This window comes from Mus caroli, chromosome 5, assembly GCF_900094665.2.
Source record: "Mus caroli chromosome 5, CAROLI_EIJ_v1.1, whole genome shotgun sequence".
In the NCBI taxonomy this organism is placed as follows: domain Eukaryota; kingdom Metazoa; phylum Chordata; class Mammalia; order Rodentia; family Muridae; genus Mus; species Mus caroli.
Window position 1 is genome coordinate 53032 of NC_034574.1, and position 20205 is coordinate 73236.

At 41.5% G+C, this 20205-nt stretch overlaps 1 protein-coding gene across 2 annotated transcripts in view; it reads left to right on the plus strand.

Annotated features, from left to right (window-relative positions):
• Positions 1 to 20205, plus strand: part of Cdk6 (cyclin dependent kinase 6) — a 240321-nt gene that overhangs the window by 38958 nt on the left and 181158 nt on the right. For both annotated transcript variants that reach the window (XM_021162511.2, XM_029477311.1), the window contains one exon: positions 18833 to 18968. In XM_021162511.2, coding sequence (XP_021018170.1) covers positions 18833 to 18968 — 136 coding nt within the window. The remainder of the gene's footprint in view (positions 1 to 18832; positions 18969 to 20205) is intronic.

The following is a 20205-nucleotide window of genomic DNA, read 5'->3' on the forward strand; positions in this document are numbered from 1 at the left end:
TGTAGACCAGGCTGGCCTCGAACTCAGAAATCCGCCTGCCTCTGCCTCCCGAGTGCTGGGATTAAAGGCGTGCGCCACCACGCCCGGCTTATTCTTACAGTCTTAAGAGTTCCTAGAGTTAAAAGTCAGACTGCAGACAGTCTGTAACAGTATGGAGGCAGGGTGTGCCTGGAAGTCAGGGAAGCACTCTTACCCTTCAGGAGGCTGGGGGAATGGCGGCTGGCCAATGCTACACGGATTCTTTGCTGCCCTCGCTGTGTTCCAGGATCTGCCTGGCATTTACAACTAACAGCTCAAATTTACTAGTATCCCTAGAGAGATTGAGAGGCCAGAATGACACATTCCTGCCAACCTCACAAAAAATGGAGGTGTGAACCAAAACCATGTCTGTGATCTTTTCCAGTAAATGCTGAACTTCTTAAATGTGCTTGAATCTACCAACCAAGGCGCCGTCTTCTTCTCATACTTGACAATGTGGAAGCCATATTGCAGGGAGACCATTGCGTTGAGAATTGGGAACCCTTGCAGGGGTTACAGATAGGAAACTTCAATGTCCATTAGCCAGCCTCGGCACCTAGTGCGTCCATTGAGTTAGTCATTCAGACTCCTTCATCTGTAGTAAGACTTGGCTGCAGTGGCAAGTGTGTCTTTCAAGGACTTGCTTTTATAAAGATGAAATATTTTACTAGCTCACGGTTCTCCGTTGCTTCCTCGCCCTGGCTTATAATCTTGCAGTCTCCAGCTCACCAGCGCTTCCTCACCCTCACACACTCCTTTCCCTTCCTCAGCATTCAACCTTGTCCTTTAGTTTGGTTCTGCTTCTGGGTGCTTTTGTATCTCTGTATTAAGATAACTTCCTGTAAACCTAAAAGGTAACCTCTAAGAGACAGCTTTTTGACACATCCTTTGACAATGGTATGTATTTAACTATTACAAATGTATTATTTTGTTTTCCTATTATTTTTATTTTAATATTAAATAGCTTCAAAAATATAAATTGCATCTAAAACTTAAACTTTTTTGTGGAGAAGGCTGGGTGTTGTCACCTATTAGTTTAATTTACAGTATTCTCTGTGAGTTCAAAGCCATCCTGGCCTACATAGAGAGTTCCAAGCTAACCAAGGATGCCTAGTGAGATCCTGTCTCTAAGTAGATCATCTAAGTAGATCATTTTCCTTGAATATCTACAGGGGGAAATACACACACACACACACACACACAAACACACACACACACACACACAAACACATTTTGACCTGTGTTTTCCTGTACTCTGTCTACAAAGAGAGGCAAAATGCCAAAGCAAATTCAGCTTGCTTACAATTAATATTTATGCAGTGATTACAGTTTTCTCAGATTCTATGAGAACAATTAGTAAGAAAGACAGAAAGAGACAAAACTGTCTGATTTATCACCATCCTCTCACCTCAGAGCATGTCAGTGAACACTGGTTTCATAGAGCTATGTCACTTAATTCATTAAAGTGTGGTGACAAACAAGTTTGCTTCCTCTCTTGCGTCAGGTGTTGGCTGCCTACAGGTCTATAGCCTGAGAAAATGCATGAACACACTTACTGCTGGTCTTATTATTTTGAGAGAGAGCATGTAGAGTTTTTGCATTGGTTTCATCTGCTGCTCTTGCTGACGTTGTTCTCGTGGGAAGCCTTGTTCTCTGTGGGTACAGTTCTCCAGCTTAGTGACAGGGTGTGCGGAGTGACCGTGGAACTGTGTGATTCCTCTGTGGAAGAGCAGAGCTTGGTTTTGGTAGTGTGGTATCCTATTAAAAGCTAAGAAACAAAAGGTTGTTAATGAGACATACAAATCTAATGCTTGAATCTAATGTTTGCACATACCAGTTCCATGTGTATAGTATAAAAATCTGTAAAACTTTCACATTAGAAAAATCAGTTCAGTTAAAATATCTGCATCTTTGTCATTAGACCATAGGGCATCCTCTTGGAAGGACATTTAAAGAATCAGCAAATCAGGGCCTGTAGATTGGGAAGTGTGTGTGATGACACACGTCAGTTCTCCTTTATGGCTTTGATAGAGTTCTAAATCAAAGCCAGGACAGGACCTGTGTGAGCTGAGGCTTAGGGTTTGGATTAATCCTTTTCTGGAAGTTTTTTTGTGGTTCCCTGGACAGTTTTCAGAAAGTCCAAAGAGTAAAATACGTTGTTGCTCTAACACATTTTCTGACCCAGTCTGGGGTTGAAGTATACTTGTGTCCCAGCAGGATACACAGCTAAGTGAACTCAAATGGATGCTGAATGTAAATTGCTCTGAAGGCCCTGGGTCACAAGTTAATAGATTCTGGACCTTGCTTCTCCCTTTCATGAGCCAGACATTCCTTGGATTTAAGGGTAGGTTTAAAATAAAGACTAGCAAATTGCTTCCTTCTTTGGAAAGAGACCAGAAAAAAAAATGGGAAAAAATGAAGAAGGAAAAAAACCACTTTTGATAATAAAATGCTTCTCTAACATGTCAGGACAGTTATTGAGAAAAACATCATGAGGGGGAAATTCATTCAAATTTTACCCCTTAGAAAATGAAATATGTTTAATTAAAGGACAATTGGCTTATTTTCATGTGTCTTGGGAATAATGAAGCAAATGAATACTGCTCTAGTAGAACTTTCATGAACATAACCAAATAAATCTTGCCACGTGCGAGGCAATCCAGTTACTCTATCTGCATTGTAACTGAGCAAAACATTTTCACTCTTTTTAGAATTGTCTTCAGAACTCTTTCATGAGCCAACCCCTGCCCCAGATCAGCATCTTTGCCTTATTATCACACCTGGAAGAATATTACTCAGCCTGATCCCCCACTTAGTGTATCAGATGACTCGAGCTATTTCCAGACATGCAGGACGTCCCCTTCTGAGACATCCCCATGTATTCACTCAGAAGCGGTGGCTGAGTGCCTCCAGTGCAGGGCCAGGCTGTGCTAACACAGAGGAGTCCGCCCCTGGGAAAGGCAGGCTGCAGCAAAGACAGGTGTAGATCACGAGACATGTTCATCTTTTAGTGGATGAATGACGTAGAAGAAAACTAACCATGCAGAGTCGGACTTTATGCTGACGGCAAATGTTTCAAGATGAGTAGAATCTAGTTAAAAGATGAGGACAGAGTGAGTGGTGGGGTTGGTAGCTAGATTACGAGGGGCCCCTCCCGTAACATAAAAGAGAGGATGCGGTGGATAAGCTTTGAGTTATGATTGACAGTTTACCCGCTGAAACTATCCACTTTGGAGTTTGCAGGGTTTGTTCTTAAAGTTGTGCAAACGTTGTCACAATCTACTTTAGAAACTGTCCATTCTCCTAGAAGAAATCTATTCCCTATTTACCCCATGCCTTGGGCAACTTAAAAACTACTTTTTGTTTCAATAGATTTGCCTATTCTGGGTATTTCATTAAAAATGAACATGTTTAGTTGTGATAAGTGCAGTTTATCTTCTTTCTTTGTTACCTGTGCTTTTACATGTATGCGGATTTGTTTTTCCTTCTGTGAGCCTAACATCCAGCCTCATTGGTTTGCATGTGATATCCAGTTATCCCGTGTGTTTGGCGAAGACACCCCTACCCCTACCCCATCCTTGTCATGTGGCGAGCTGTAGATGAAGTGAAAGCCCCTCTCCAAAACCAAGGTGACCCTTGACTTCTGCTCGCATGCACACACGCACACTCAAGTGTATACACAAACATGGACTCACACTCCACTACAAATACATACATTTAAAAAAAAAAAGCATTTACCCTTAGGGATTTTCAACTCCACTTAGTAGGAATTGATAAGGTAATAGCACAGCATCGTTGAAAGACTAAGGAGATGCTTTAGTCAATTAGATAAGAAAGTAACCGAAGTTCAACTGAAAGGTTTGTAGGAGCTGTTGGCACGTTGTTCATTCCTTACATAACAAAATACTGGGTGGCGTGTGATTTGATTCTAGCTTCATAGACAGCAGTAGAAAGTACTTAAGTAGGATGGTGTTTCCTTGGCCCAGTATACTGCTGAAGACAGAGTTGCTGGTTCCCCTGGTCTCTGGGCTGCTAGTTCTTCTTCCCTTCTGTCTCCTCACTCCAGCTCCACTCCACTGTAATCCAGCCTCCACTGCACAGACACATGGGCCTTTCCTAGCAGCACATCCGCCCATAGCATGACCCACTGTAAAATCCTTGGGTCTTTCCCACTGACCCTAAGATACTTTCAAGTCTTCTTAGCCTAGATGAGCAAACTATAATTTTTTTTTTTCTGTGTACTTTTCCAGCTCTTCTCTGATCATTTCCAAGAAAATCACCAGTGTACACTAAGCTGTCCACTATACTCCAAAAGGAGAGTTTTCTTGCCTGAATTCCTGAATACCTTTGGACATGCTGTTCCTTCTACTGGGAGCTTCGCAAGCTTCCTTTATTTCTCTGTCAAATTCCAGGCTAGCCTTTGTAATTCAGCTGCCAAGCTGCCTCCCCACTAGCTATAGCTGAATGCCTCATCTTCAGAGCCTTCAGTGACTTTTGAACTCTTTCCCCTACACCCTTAGCATTAATAGGAGAGGTGTCTGTGTGGGTGTCGGGGAGTTAGAACACATGTGACCTATTCTGCCTTCATGCTTTTTTCTTTCTTTCTTTCTATTAGATATTTTCTCTATTTACATTTCAAATGCTATCCCGAAAGTTCTCTATACACTCTCTCTGCCCTGCTCCCCTACCCACCCACTCCCACTTCTTGGCCCTAGTGTTCCCCTGTACTGGGTGGGGCACATAAAGTTTGCGATACCAAGGGGCCTCTCTTCCCAATGATGGCCGACTAGGCCATCTTCTGCTACATATGCAGCTAGAGACACGAGCTCTGGGGGTATTGGTTCATGCTCTTATTGATGAACCCAGCTCTGTATCCCAGTCTCAGGGCTCTCTGGTGTTGGTCTGAGGCCTGGTACCAATTTTCTATCATCTGTTATGCAGTTAGAAAAAGGGAAAGTCCTGCTGTGTGGTGAATTTTTTTTAAAATCAAAATCAGTTCATATTTGGGGTGCTAAAGTGTGTTCATAAAAAGGTGCCGATGGTAGGTTATGGGGTATGTTTATGTTTCTAGTTGACAACTTTCCATCAGAGTGCTAAAGTTGTTGAACGTTTACAGTTCCCTGAAACCCAAGGTCTGGGAACACTGCTGTATCTCATGGGGTGGCACCAAGTCCCCAAGTCAAGCCTGAGAGTCATCCCTAGCTCCTCCTCCATTCCTCCCATCCCCACCCCACCCACCCACCCCCGCATTCAGACACTTAGCAAGTCCTGCCAAGTCAACCTCCTAAATATTTCTGGAATCTATCCTCTCCCTCTGTCCTTGCTGCTGGTTCCTCAGGACAGACTTTCTTTATTTTCCTGATGCTACTGCAGCAAGAGTCCCTTTTTGGTCTCCTTGCCAGTCTTCTTGCACCCATACTGCAAGAGTGAGGTATTAGGAAATGAAAATAGCCGCTTTCTAGAGGATAAATTGGTTGTGTTGCACGAGGTTTCATTGGTGCGACTGGCTTTCTTGTTGATCGCCTTTCTCTTGAGTTCTAGTGCCCTTTCTAGATCTACCCCATTGTTTGCAAACCTCTGCAGAATCTAAGATAGCTCTGTGGTCATTTCTTCTTCGAACCCTTTACTACATTTCGAGATTGGATGTACCTTTTGCTTCTCTTAAAATGCCACTTGTTTATATGTGTGCAGCATTTTAGAACACACACACACATCAAAGCATTTACAGAATAGTTGGTGTTTGTCTTTTTAATGTTCTGCCTTGTCTGCTGGACTCCAGGCCATTTATGATCATTTATTTTTGTCTTATGATGTTTCTACCAGCACTCTATACAAACTCATAGAAAGTGAGTACTTAATAAACATTTATTGGCTAATTTATGTGACGTTACATTTGCATGTCTAGTGTAGAAGGGTTACTGACTGCAGTGAGGATTAGCACGGAAGTCTCCCCAAGGCAATAGAACACCATCAGTATTTAACACTTAAAAGGTCCAAAAAATCTTCAGTGCACATTACCAGAAAAATCCCACTGACAACAATGTCTAAAAATGGTGTGAGGGGGATTTCAGGTATAAGTCAATCTTAAAGTGCTTGCTTAACCTGCACAAAATCCTAAATTGAAGACACACACACACACACACACTCCATACTCACAAAGTGTGGGAACTTGGGAGAGGAACAATCCCAATCCCAAATATCAGTAATGTAGACTATCCAGTTGCCTAATATGCTTGGAATAAAGGTGTTCAGTGTTCGTAAAGAAGTCTGACTTGTATTTACGATGACAAATTTCTCACTCTTAATTTTTTTACTGCTGCTATTGTGAATATTTATTTACCTTGTCTAAGTAAGTTTGAGTCACAGGAATATAACAAATGACGCTTTATTATTTACAAGTTTTTATACCCTGCAAAATCACCCAATTCTGTATGCTCAAGCTGATTTATACCTGAAACCCCCTCACACCATTTTTAGATATTATTGTTGTCGGCGAGATTTTTTGATAATGTATACGAGATAGTTCTTTCAATATTCCTGACTTGTGTTGCTTTCTGACCTTTTAGTACAGTTCTCCGTTAGTGTCCTTACATAGTTGCAGAATTTATCTCAGTTGCTAACTGTGTAACTGTTAGGACTTGTTCTGTTAGGACAGATCTAATTTTTAAGTGTAATTTTTATAAGTACTGTTTTAAAATCACATCTTAGTCGTTTGATTGCCAGTTTCTCGCTATTGGTTGAATGTGTCTTTAGTTTTTCCATTCTACTATCTGTTTGCCTGTTTTCTCATCTATCAAAATACTCTATAGAACCTCGTACTCTCTAAAGCTCCCTCTATTTAGAAAAGCCCAGTTTGTCTTCACTGGATTTTTTTCTTGGCTTGCATAATGAATATTAGAGTTATTTAAAGATTCCATAAGCCAGCATTGTCTCTCTTTTGTTTTGTGGTAAATCTGCTAAAGAGAGAGGAGAGGGGGCTGACTCTGTGTTTCAAATACAGATATGTGTTTGGGCAAATTTGGGGGACTCGATCACTGTCCACTTTTTCTGTTTGTCTTTGGTCTTATTTTGTTTTATGTTTCTGATATTTGCTTTTGTGAAATAGAGTTCTCACAGACCTGAACCTCATCAAGTAAGCTCAGGTGGCTTTCTACAAGGCCCCAGCGATGCACCTCTTTCTACCTCATTATCGGTGTATTTACAAGCATACATTACCATACTCAGCCTTTCAAAAACATTTTTTAAAATAACATTTATTTATTTATTTATTTTGTGGGTGGGGAGCTGGGAGGCTGGCAGGGACCTGTGCTGCAATCAGGACAACTTGTGACAGCTTGGGGAATAAGTTCTCCCCAGGTGGATCCCAGGGATTGAGCTCAGGTGCTCAGAGCCATCTGGTTTGGCAAGCAGGTCAGCTTTTCCCTTGAGCACTCACTCTTCATAGTAGCCCACAGAGACATTGTACCTGGGCTCCGGGTACCTGAAAGACAACATCACAGGTCTATTGGTCTCTCCCTCCCTCCCTCCTTCCCTCTCTCTTTCTTTCCAGTTCTGTCAGATATTGAGTTTGTCTGCTTATCTGTATCGGGTAGATACAGTGATGTTTAACATCATTGAATAAGGAATGGCAAGCAATTTTTTCCCTTTGAGAGGAAAATTGAGATTTGGCGTTGTTAAATTTACTAATTTTAAAATTACATTTTTAGGATTAATGATCAGGATTTTTAATAAATTGTGGAGCAGGTTGAAGTCAGTGGTGTCAAAAAACACTTTTGATCTGGGTTGTTTAGAAAACTGTTTTGTTTTGTCTTTAGAGACAGCGTTTCTCTGTGCAGCCTGGGCTATCCTGGAACTCACCTGTATACCAGGCTAGCTTTGAACTCAAAGAAGTCCATTTGTCTCTCTCTTGAACACTGGGATTAAAGGTGTACACCACCATGCCCAGATCAAAAATCATGAAAAATAGGAGAAAATTTTAATAAGAAAAATTTTTTGATTTTTTTTTTGTAATTCCTGTTTTAAAACAATGCTTATTTTTCTTATTAAAAAGTTAGTAAGTTTTCCAGACATTCTTGCAGAGGACTTGAGTCCCCAGCACCTACTTAGTGGCTCACAGCCATCTCTAAGTGCAGTTCCAGAATATCCAACTCCGGTTTTTGACCTCCGAAGATACCAGGCATGCACATGGTAACATTCACACACAAAGGCAAACCATACACTTAAAACTAAATAAATCTTTAAAAATTGTTTTATGAAGTAAGTTCTCCTGGTAGACAGCATGGATAAGGAATATCAGAAAACAATATTTCATAATTTTATCACCCAAAGATAAGCACTAACAGCAACATAATTTATCCTGTGCTGTTCTGTTTATATATATGGAATCACACAGGACAGACTCTTCCAAGTCTGCAGGACATTGTGAAAGCCTTCTCTGCCCAGTAAATGTAGATCTGTATCATAGAGCCACATTGTGTGTGTGTGTGTGTGTGTGTGTGTGTGTGTGTGTGTGTGCGTGCGCGCACACACAGAAAGATCCTTACCAGTTAGCATTCCTGAGTAATGGGGGGCATTTTCAAAACACTTTGCAGATGCTGTGCGGTTTTATCATTAGAGCAAAAGAAACCATGTCTCACACTGGTGTGAGCCCATGCTGGACAACCTGGAATATTGCGTCACTGATTGTTTCTGTTAGTGTTACTAGATTTTTTTGCTTATTTCTTTTATGTTACAATTTAATAGTCATTGTTGTTCCTTACCAGGAGACGACTTGCAGGGTTACTGTATTGGAGAGAACCTAATCGTAGGTACCTGAGTGGATTAGTGCTGGCTGGGATAAAGTGGCTCACGGTCTGTGGGTGTGGTACTGGAGAGTTTAGGCGTATGGCATAGTCAGTCTTGTTTCTCCTCCTAAGACTGTGCAGACAGTCTTCATCACACGTGGCTTCCTAGTTTTGGCTGCTCTATCGTTTTTCCTCAAGAAAGGCCCAAGCTGGAAAACGAGGCGTTTACAGTTCAGAGATGGAATGAGACCTGAGTGTTGACAGTTGTCCAGAATGTTCCGCACTGTATGTGACTCAAGCCAAACCTGTTCACTTTTTAAAATACCTCTTAGCTCTTCTATTCTCGGAAACAGAATATCTGTTTCAAGCCCTTTTTGGTGAATTGCCATGTGTCATTTTTCTAACCAGTCAAAGAGCAAGCACAAGAGGGCAAGAGGTCAGTAGTCTTTAGCTTTTCAATTTCCTATGTGTGTGTGTATTTCCTGAGCATTATTCTCAGTCTGCCCTCCCTGTGTATGTGTGTGTGATATGTAATGTGTGTTATGTGTATTTTGTTTGTATGGTATGTGATGTGTGGTGTATGTATGATGTATGTGTGGTGTGTATGCATGTATGTGCCTGGTGTGTATGTGTGGTGTGCAATCTTTTGTGTGTGTTGTGTCTAGTGTGTTTGTTTGGTATGTGTATGATGTATGTGTGGTGTGTATGTGTGTGATGTCTGGTATGTGTGGTCTGGTATATGTATGTGTGTTGTGTCTGGTGTGTGTGTGTATGTGGTCTGCTGTGTGTGTTGTGTGTGGTGTGTATGTGTAGTATGTGTGTGGTGTGTGTGTGTGTGGTCTGCTGTGTCTATGTATGATGTGTCTGTGTGTGTGGTCTGCTGTGTGTGTTGTGTCTGGTGTGTATGTGTGTTGAGTATGCATTGTGTCTGGTGTATATGTGTAGTGTGTGTGTGTGTTGTCTGGTGTATGTGTGTAGACACCAGGGGTGATAGCATGTGAGATCTACATTGCTGACTCTCACTTTTTCTGTAACAGAGCAGTTTAAATCTGCTCCCAACACTGTACAAAGCCTTTCTCTGCTGGTTTTTTCCTCTTATTTGTTTTGACTTGTATTTAAACATCTTCATAAAGATACAGTGTGAACACCATAAAGTTCACCTGTGCAAGTGTGTAGTTTAGTGATCATGCCAGTACGTTTACCACGATTGTGTAACGATCCCCGTGACCTAAACCCTCTCAAAAGAAACCAAGTGGACATAGCGTTTGTTCCCTTTTCTCCCAGCAACCTCTGTGCTCCAATCCTATCTCAGTCTATTTTTGACTCTGTGTTCAGCCTGTTTCTCTACACTTCATACGAATGGAATCACGCCACTTTCATGACTGGATTCTTTCATTTAGCAGAATTTTTTCGAGGTTTATCCAGCATATTATGTATCCATATTTCTTTTTGTTACCATGTAAGATTCCATGCACCGGTGTGGCACATTTCTTTCTCCATTAGTTGATGGATATTTCTCTTGGTTTTGCCTTTTGACTTTATGAATGGTGGCGCATGTCAAAAACAAGGACCATCCTGTAGGGTTGCTGCAGTGTGAACACTAAGATGTCAGTCAGAATCTGTACAAGTTAGTTGGCAAGCCAGGAAAGGACACATAAGAGTTTCATAATGAATGCAGGATGGCAGCTCTGGCCCCCTTGCTTCAGCCTCAGTTACAGAGGCTTGCTCGCTTGGGGCTCTGAGCACCTTCTCTTCTGCTTTGCCCCGACCTTGTCCGGACCTGTCATTTTGAAACTTCCATCCATTCAGTAGCCATTTCTTGAACACTCATTGCGTGTCAGATTCGGCACTAAATGCAGTGGAGATGATGAAAGGCAAATGGACAGGTGCTTCCAGGTCAAAGCTGCTTTTAAAGTTAGCTGTTCTGTACTCCTCACTTGCTTGTGATGCCTTGGACCGGGGTCCCCTTCTCCCCGGTGCATGGGTTTGGGGTTCTGAGTTTTGACACAGATGCTTTGTGTGGTTGAAGTCATTTAAGGAGATTTGTGTAAGCTAAAAGTTTGCCATGCTTGATAGAGACTTCAAGCGATAAGGCGGTGATGAGCTGTAGCTGTGGTTGGTGAATTATTCTTTATTCAAATCTTGACCCAAGGAGGGTGCAGCAGGCAGGCAGGTTTCTTCTTTTAGCACAAGCAGCTTTATGTTCCTTTTGAAGTTTCAGAACGGTTAAGCATTAGTTCTGGACTCAGCCAAATTTACCAACTCCTCATTGCTTAGGTGCTGCCCCCCTCCTCCCTCCTTCCCTCCCTCCCTCCCTCCCTCCCTCCCTCCCTCCCACCCTCTGTCCTGGGATTCTAGACCTAAAGATCCATAGGGTAAGTCAGAGCTTATTTCTGTCCTGTTGCTATTGTCTTTTCCTACAACGCAAAAACTGGGGGTTTTAGGAGTTTTCTTGTTTCTGCTTTAAAATATCATTTTTCTTTCTTCCCCCACAAAATAACATGCAGTCAGCCTGAGTGAGGTTGCAACCTCATTCTTCTCTGCCTCTGCTGCAGGCCAGATTTGAAGAGCTGCATTCAATAATGGGGAGACTCAGCTAGTGCTTGCTGCAGGACACTGGGAAGCCCTGGATCCTGTTGTTCTACATTCATTTGAAGGGTCTGAGCAAAGCAAGATGAAGGCATCCCAGAATCCCATCTACCACGGAACCATCCTCAGTATCGGATTTGTGATCTAGCTGTTGCACCAGTTCTCATTGGTCATGTTCAGGAATGTTTCCATACACAGAAGTTGTACTGTTTGCTTTATTTTCGGCATTTACTGAAGAGCGAGTCACATCTTGTAAACTTACCCAGTTTAGGGGATTCCCAGTTCGTCTTGAAACACTTTTTTTGGGGGGGGGGAATCCTAAAACCTAACAGAAGCACAGTTGCCAGGGGCATGTAAGTAGAAGCTGAAAGTAGACCCTGCAGTGCTGAGAGCCCTGAAAGATGAACTGTGGACTTGCTGGTAGGCACTACAGCTGGAGGAGTACCCTGGTGAGGGACACAGGATGCGGACTTCCTGCCTCCCCCATTAGATTTGCATAAGGGCTTTCCCTCACCTGAGGTTTCTGTTAATTTGTTGTGTGGTGTATTTTGAGTTTCCACCAATAGCTGATGGGAAGGGGTTTGTTTAATTGTGGGTTTCAGAGGTGCATGCCCCTAGGCATTTGACTCAGCCTTTAATTAATTGAACTAGGTATCTTTATATTACTTGTTAAGTCCTTCAGTCTCCCTCATTTCCTCTCCTGTCCCAGGTTCCAGATTCCTGTGAGTGATGGCTTGACTGTCTCTTCTTCCTTTGTATTCTTTTGCTCCATAACATGTCTCTGGTCAGGTCATAAACCTCAGATAGAAGTTAGTTCCCTGAAACTGTCCCAGGTTGGCCCTGAACTCCCTGTGTAGCAGCTGGTGGTACCCTTGGCCTTCTGATGAGGGCAGATTGGCCCTGCCCTCGCCCTGTGAGGTGTGTGTTGTATGCCAACGTGTTCTGTTTGTAGTGTGCTGAGGCTCACACACAAGGCTTCTCACACGAGACGCGAGCACTGCCTCCCTGGCCCCTCTGATAGGAGTTCTTTAAGAACTCACAGTCCGTCAGCTATGCTGCTGGGCATTGATTGGTGTTGCCAGGATGATGAACTAATGGAGGAGCCAGTCCCAGGCAGTAAATAGTTAATAGTCTCCCATAGAGTCAGAGAAGTCCAGTTACAGAGAGCAGTGCACCCTAAACCTTTTCCACTCCTTCACCCTTTCTGCCCAAGAAATATTCTGCAACCCCAAGTATATGAGTATCTAAAATAGATACATACGTGAGGCATGTGCTAATAATAAGCTGGATAATTATACTGTGAGACAGTTCTCTGAAATACATACAGTTTTACAATTCACTGAAGATGAAACTGTGCTTATAGTGAGGTGGACGGGCTTGTTATTTTTTTTTAAAGTTAACTCTTGGCTGAGCATGTGATATAAAAGACAGTATTCCGTGTTTTTCAGAGTTGGTCAACGTTTTGATTTTCTAGTTGTCAACGCTGAGAACACCATTTTGAATAAATACATAACACAAAATGACAAAGCATTTTTAGATTAGGGCCACTTCAGAAATATTTTGAGATTCTGTCCTAACCCCTAGCTAGAATTTATTTGATGACTGTTTACAAAACCCATGCACAACTCAAAACGGCTGCTTTAAAAATGAAACATTGTAACGCAATTCAGAGAACCTAATTTGATACTTAACGTGCTGAAGAGGGACAATAGGAAAGCATTGAGTTTGTGTTCCGTAATTAAAGCACTATATTTCTACAAAAACAGACAGCTTTGTGTGTGTAGTGCATACCAGTCTGGGCTGGGCAGTTCCAAGGTGCGTTGCTTGGTGTTGTGGAGGCTGACAACATGTGCAGTGGGAGGGGCATGTGCTGTGTGCAGTGAAAAGGGACATGGGCATGTGCTGTGTGCAGTGGGGGACACACATGCGTGTGCAATGCAAGCCGCATGTGCTGGTGCAGTGGGAAGGGGCTGTGCTGTGTGCGGGGGGGGGGGGGGAAGCACATACTGTGTGCAGTGGCTGTGCTGTGTGCAGTTGGGGGACACACGCTGTGTGCAGTGCAAGGAGCACGTGCTGGTGCAGTGGGAAGTATGCTTGCTGCAACACAAGTTTGTCATGGTCAGAAACTCCTTGGAATAATTAATGTTCTTAAATTTCAATTTATTTTTGGCCCTTGTGTGTTCAGAAACCTTTTCTGTTAATAAATATTTTGCCACCCTAATATTCAGCTACCTAACTCCAAATGGAATTACAGCTCATGGGTTAAGGAGATGTAACTTAGAAGACACTAGTGCTACTAGCGTGCATGAAGTTAACTCATTGTTTTAGCTGTACAGTATAACTAACTGTATACGATGCATTTCAGGTCAGATATTGATGTCTGTAGTTTCAAAATATTTGTAGACGTCTTATGATTGTTTCTTTTAGACATTACTGGCACTACTACTTTTTATTGTGCATTATTTCCAGGTGAGTCCCTGGAAAGATGATTTGCCAGGGGTTAGAGCTGGTTTTACTGTTTAAAAAAAAAAAAAAAAACTCAATTCAAATTCAGAAATGTGACTTAGCAGCTTAGGTAACTTTTCTAAATTCAGAATGTAGATTAGACAGAAGAGGCTTTAGGTACTTAAACAAGATCCCCGAGGTCCTGGCTGCATTCTGTGCTGTGTAGACTAAAGCGCTGGACACCAGCTGCTGCAGGCATTTTGCCTCTCCAGTCTGGTAATGCATAAAGAGTTTTAGTCTCCATTGCAGTGAAATTCCCGGGACCAACTCTCTAGCCTCCTTCCATCCATGATGCATAGTTGTCACTGAACAACACTGCCCACATGCCTTACTTGCCCTGTGTCCCTCAGAAACTTTAAACTGAGTATGGCACCTGTATGTGGTAGGTACTGATACACATTCTGAAGATGCCGCAAAGTCACAATCTCCTTTAGCAGCATAGTCATTGCTGTGGGTGCTTCTGGAGTTTGTCATTTCCAGCTGATGGCAAATCATTGCATACACAGTCTGTATTTCATGAGCAAAAAAGAGCCACCTCGCCTCTGTCAGGCAGTGTGGGGCTGGTGGAATTGCTGAAGATTGATTTGGTGCACAAACTGTACCCACCAAAAGCACTTCATGAACTTTCAAGATTAGATGCAGGGGTGTGAGGGGACCTTCTCAATTTCAAGTTCTGGCTCTGGTTCAAATAAGAATTTGTTATGTCCCTCAGGCAGCTGTGCCAGACAGCTCTGGAACTATTTGGTATCCAAACAATGAAGGGTGTGCAGGGGTCAGGGAAACCTGGCAGGAAAAGAGTCCTCTTAAAACTTCCTGCTTAGCTAATAATACAGATTTCCCTTTTATTATAGCTACAATAGAAAGACAGAGGTTGTGTTTACAAAGCTCGTTGTTTGGGAGACTTTTGTAAATTGTAAACTTTGGAAATCCCAAACCTACTGGGTAGAATGAATGTAATCCCATCCATTAGTTGAAGGTAGTTTCCCTGTGCAATAGCTTCCGGAGCAGCAGGTTAAATTGAGACTGTGAACAGGAAGCAGTCATTAAGAATTACAATGGGTAGGATGCAGAGTTAATTCAGGTAATGTTTTGTTAGAGGACATCAGGTCAGCAGAAAGGCTGAGGGTTCTGTGGGCTGTGTGCTTGTTCTCCACACCCCCCACCCTAGCAGCAGGAGGTCCAAACAATACAAACAGCCAGCAAAGTAGCTCACTGGGTAGAGAACATGTAGAGGTGGGTCTGTTTCCCTTGAAATGATAATGATCTGTATTTTGGTTTGTGTACAATCTCCTAAGATGGATGTATAGCCTCAATAAATACCGAATAAATACTTTTTTAAAAAAATGATGCTCATTTATGTGTGTGTGTGTATCTGCATGAGTTTATGTGCATCACATGTGTGCAAGGGCCCTTGCAGCACAAGAGGGTGTCAGATCTCCGGGAGCTGGGATTTTAGGCAGTTGTAAGCTGCCAGGTGATCTGGAGCATCAAGCACACTCAACGGCTGGCTCATCTCCCCAACCCCTTCCTCCGTCTCAGTGTGTGCTTGCTCAGATCACACGGGGTGACTGTGACAAATGTTGACTGTGATTTTGCTCTGATTGTCAGTGCAGTGCGGTTCCATTCTTCCTCTGAAAATGTAGTCATGCAATCAATGGTATTCTGTCATATTACTGAATATTTTAGAAAGTCATAAATGTAGGCCAACATAAGAAATCATACAGTGGAAGTTATTTCTCAGTGTTTATGTTAAAATGGTCAGATCTATCTTGCTTTTTTCTTTTGAAAGTCCGCGGAATATAGTAGGGTTTATTTGTTTGTTTGTTTGTTTGTTTATCTATCTATCCATCTATCTATTCATTTATGTAAATGCAGGTTGCCAACATTCAGCCAAATACTGAGACCTTGGTTTATTTTAACTGGGTTCTATGGAACTTACTGTATTGCAGTATTTATTGTGTTTTGTCTGCCAAAATGACTGCTGTTTGATTTGGAGTAATTTTAGAGGGAGCCATAGATAAAAAAAAGTATGAGTATTGGGGTCTAGGATTTCCAAAATCAGTATTCACAAATGTTGGCTCAAAGTGCATTTGCTATCCATTGCAATCAATGCAACTATTAACTTTTAGCATAATGTTCTCTACAAACTGTACATAGATATCTTCAACTATATATAGTATATATAGTTTATATATAGTATATATACTGTGTGTATATATATATATACACACACACACACATAACTAAACAATCAAAGCGCTTTATATTACAGTGAAGAGCAGTATTTTCTCAGACGTCTTCTTTGAAGTAGCCCCTCTACAAGCTCCTGACAGCAGACACTGAAGCCTCAAAGTAGGAAGTGTATGCTTATTTCCTTGATATGGATTATAAATTTCTAAGGAAATTATGATATCCTCCTCTTTGCAAATTAACAGTAACACCTAAAATTTAAAAGTAGTTTCTTCTTGAACCTGTACATAGCACCTGATTTCTTATAGCTAACAATGTATAAGTCCACGCATGCATCAGAACCCGCGCTCTAGGGACTGGAGGGACGGCTCAGCAGGAAGAGCATTTGCTGCTCTTATGGAGGACATGTTCGGTTCTTAGCACCCAGATGCTGGTGTATGACCATCCGTAACTCCAGGTCTAGGTGATCCGAAGCTCTGTGCCTCCAAAGGCACCAAGTATATACCTGATACACACACATGCAGGCAAAATACTTATGTACATAAACTAAAATAACATTTGGCTGTATGCACTGCCACACACCTCTTTAAATTCACTCCACTTTAAAATTTTTCCCCAGGTTTATCATTTAAGACAGTCAGCAGTGCCTTGTCAAGCTCACCTCTAACTAACTTCTGCACCTTTAGTATGAAGCCGAGTTACCTTAGGTGACATTAGCAGGTATTAATATTTTGAAGAGCAAGATATTGCATAAAGAGAAGCAGCTTGGGTGGTTAAATGTTATTCATGAATTGTGTTGTACAAGAGGCTTGAAACGGTTTCATTGAGATGTAGCAACATTGCATACTGCCAGAGCTGTTAGGTAATTTTTACGACAACGGTTTAGGGAACGGTGGCCTTTTGGCTCAATTGTTATGTCCCCATCATAGTTTTTTCTTCTTCTGACAATTAGTAGCTGCAGACACAGACACACAGACACACACACACACACACACACACACAGACACACAGACACACACACACACACACACACACACACACACACACGCTCTCCTTTAATAAGAACGGGAGCTGTTCATTAATTGATCCGTGGTGACTGACACACACTTTTCATTAAGGGATATCTTAGTTATAGTGGGAATGTTTTTAATTGTAACTGGACATGTAATGGTCTACTTAGAGTGTTTTGTATTTTATTTCCCCACACCCCATTTTTGGTTCATTGTAGTTTTACTGCAAATACAAAGCATCAGATACAAAGGAGCTTTCTGATTTGCAATTCTTCTCTTTCCTTTGAGAGCTAGTTGAAAGATAATAGTAACAAGGTGGCCCAAAGCAGCTTATGTGTGAAGGGTCAAACCAGCAACTTCAAAGCACCCTTCTGATAGTCTCCCCAAACGTTAACTATGCATGGTCGCAAGCCTTTCACAGTGGGCTTTACACAGTTTATTATAGATTAAAATTGTTTACAGTGTTTTGTAGGGCTCTTAAACTTTGGTGTGGCGTTAGAAAGAAGTCCTATGTTTGAAGGCCATGTACCTCAGAAATAAAGTAGCAGGGCCCTGTAAACCACCTAGGCCTTGAACATTTGACAGAGGTAGCATCGGGATTGAGCCACAGCAGGGAACCCAGGCTTTACACACAATTTTTTGGAAGAGATTTTTTAATTTTTAAATGAAAACATAATACAAATAGCATTTTATACATTTCCTCTTATTATTTATATCACATTCATCTCAAAGAAGTTTCTTTATGACTTATTTATGGACAATTTGTTTAATTTTTCAGACAGCCTGGTGAAACAACCATGCTTTTGAAAGTGTGATAAACTAAAATACTTCTTGTCCTTAGGTTTGAAGATTCTCTGGATCCCAAAAGGCTTGTTCTGTAATACTTGTTTTTATGAGTTTCCCAGAGACTTCCCCTTTCGATTTCAGTGGATTCCAGTGTTTGAATGATAACCAAGCTCTTAGGCAGACCCATCTTTTCATCTTCTTGGTGCGTAAGCATTTGAATCCATGCTTGGAGCAGCTTTGGAGTGGATCTACTGCATCATGGGTTACAGTCACTCTCTTTTTCATGCAATACTTTCCCAATATTTCAAAACTCTGCATGATATCCTCTAAATACATGGACTTATTTTCTGTCTATTAAAACTTTTTAAGACTTGGAATGTATTTTTACAGGGGATTCTACGTGAGATTTTGAATGTTAAAACTAAGAACATACGCCATTGCTAGGGCAGTCCGTTGGCTCTCTAGGATGAGAAGTCTGTCTCCATGCTTCTCCGTGGTCTGTCATAGTGGCTTCCATAGCCATGGTCGTTCTAGGAAACTGTTTTGCCGAGTCTACCATCTCCAGAGACTGCTCAGCTGGCCTCAAACAATCCTCAGTCTATAAGCTAAGAGTTATTAGAATTGTTTTGCCTGGATTGTAGGTTTTTAAAGCTATATTCACCAATAAATTCTGTGTAAAGACTAAATTAATGAAGACACTCTGGGCAGAAATTTTTGAACTCCAATCATGTTGCTTGGTGACTGCTCCTTGAATGGTCTGGCTTACACCACTCCTTTGCAGGACTTTGATAGCAGATCCCATGGACATGATCACGAGGTGTGCCACCAGCTAGGGAGTGAAATGGAGGGGTACAGGGAAGACACATTCGTTCCTACTTGACTTATTTCCACCTACTCATTCTGTTTTGTTTTTGTTTGTTTGTTTGTTTGTTTGTTTGTTTTCCCTTCTAGGTTGTTTGATGTGTGCACAGTGTCACGGACAGACAGAGAAACCAAGCTTACACTAGTGTTTGAGCATGTTGATCAAGACTTGACCACTTACTTGGATAAAGTTCCAGAGCCTGGCGTACCCACAGAAACTATAAAGGTACCCACAGTCGTCAGACTTGCTATGGTTACAGCCTGTTGAACACTAGCCTTATTTCACTATGAAATTGCCAGAGTTGATGTTTTTGAAACTTAAAATATAGTTCAAAATGTCAACTAAGTAAGATGTTCAAAGAAGGGAAAATAATCTAGTCCTCTGCTAAGTGGGATCGTCAAAGAGTGGGGTTGTAGTCCAGTTTAATTTTAGGGTCAATTAAAAATGCACATTAAAATTCTTTAATACTCCTTATTTCTATATTATCTGGCCCCTGGCCCTAATGTCTTATAAAGATATATATATACATATATATATATATATATATATATGTATATATATTTCAGTCTATCCTGATGGTTCTTTGTCTCTTAAAGATATAATTTTCATTGTCACTCAAAAACACGTAGGTTATAATTATATGCTGATTCTGAGGTACATCCATATTACACAGATATGCATGATCATCTAGCCCTTTCTGTTTGGCTGTTTGTTTTAGTCTAAATGGCAGGTTGTACTGTTGGGATTCAAAGATGATTAGGACACACCTTCTGCCCTTCATGGTCAGGAAGCTGGGAAGTATATTGACTACAAACAAAATTCTTTTTTCCTTTAAATCTAATGGGGAAAGCGCCACAAAAAAAATTAGTACTCTTGCCTGTTATACTGGTTCACCTCATTTTCCAGTTCTCCTGTTAAGTCCGTGCACATCTCCACAGAGTAAGAAATGTCTTCTTGTGTGATGGCCAAGTGGTGTCCCCAGATATTGATACATTTAGACTGCAACGTAATAAATGATTATCTATTCAGGTTTAGGCTAGTAAGACATTTCATTTCTCCCGTCTTGCTCTCATTAAAGAATGTGATATATACTGGGGGTTTGAACTATGCACATTTCTTTGTGTGCAGTGACATGAAAACTCTCCAAGTGTAGACTTCTGATCATCTGGTCTTGGTCCTCCCTCCATGAACTCTCTTCCTCCGGCATCATCTTCCATTCCCGAACGCTACTTTTTTTTCCTCTATGTACTTAATCCCAAAACTCCACCTTGTGCCAACAGAGCAGGGTCCATCCTTTTCACTCACATTGTTCTCTGAGCACAATGATCATGGGTTTTCGTTTGGTTTGGTTTGGTTTGGTTTGGTTTTTGGTGGGTGTACTGGCTAGTTTTGTGTCAACTTGACACAGCTGGAGTTATCACAGAGAAAGGAGCTTCAGTTGAGGAAATGCCTCCATGAGATC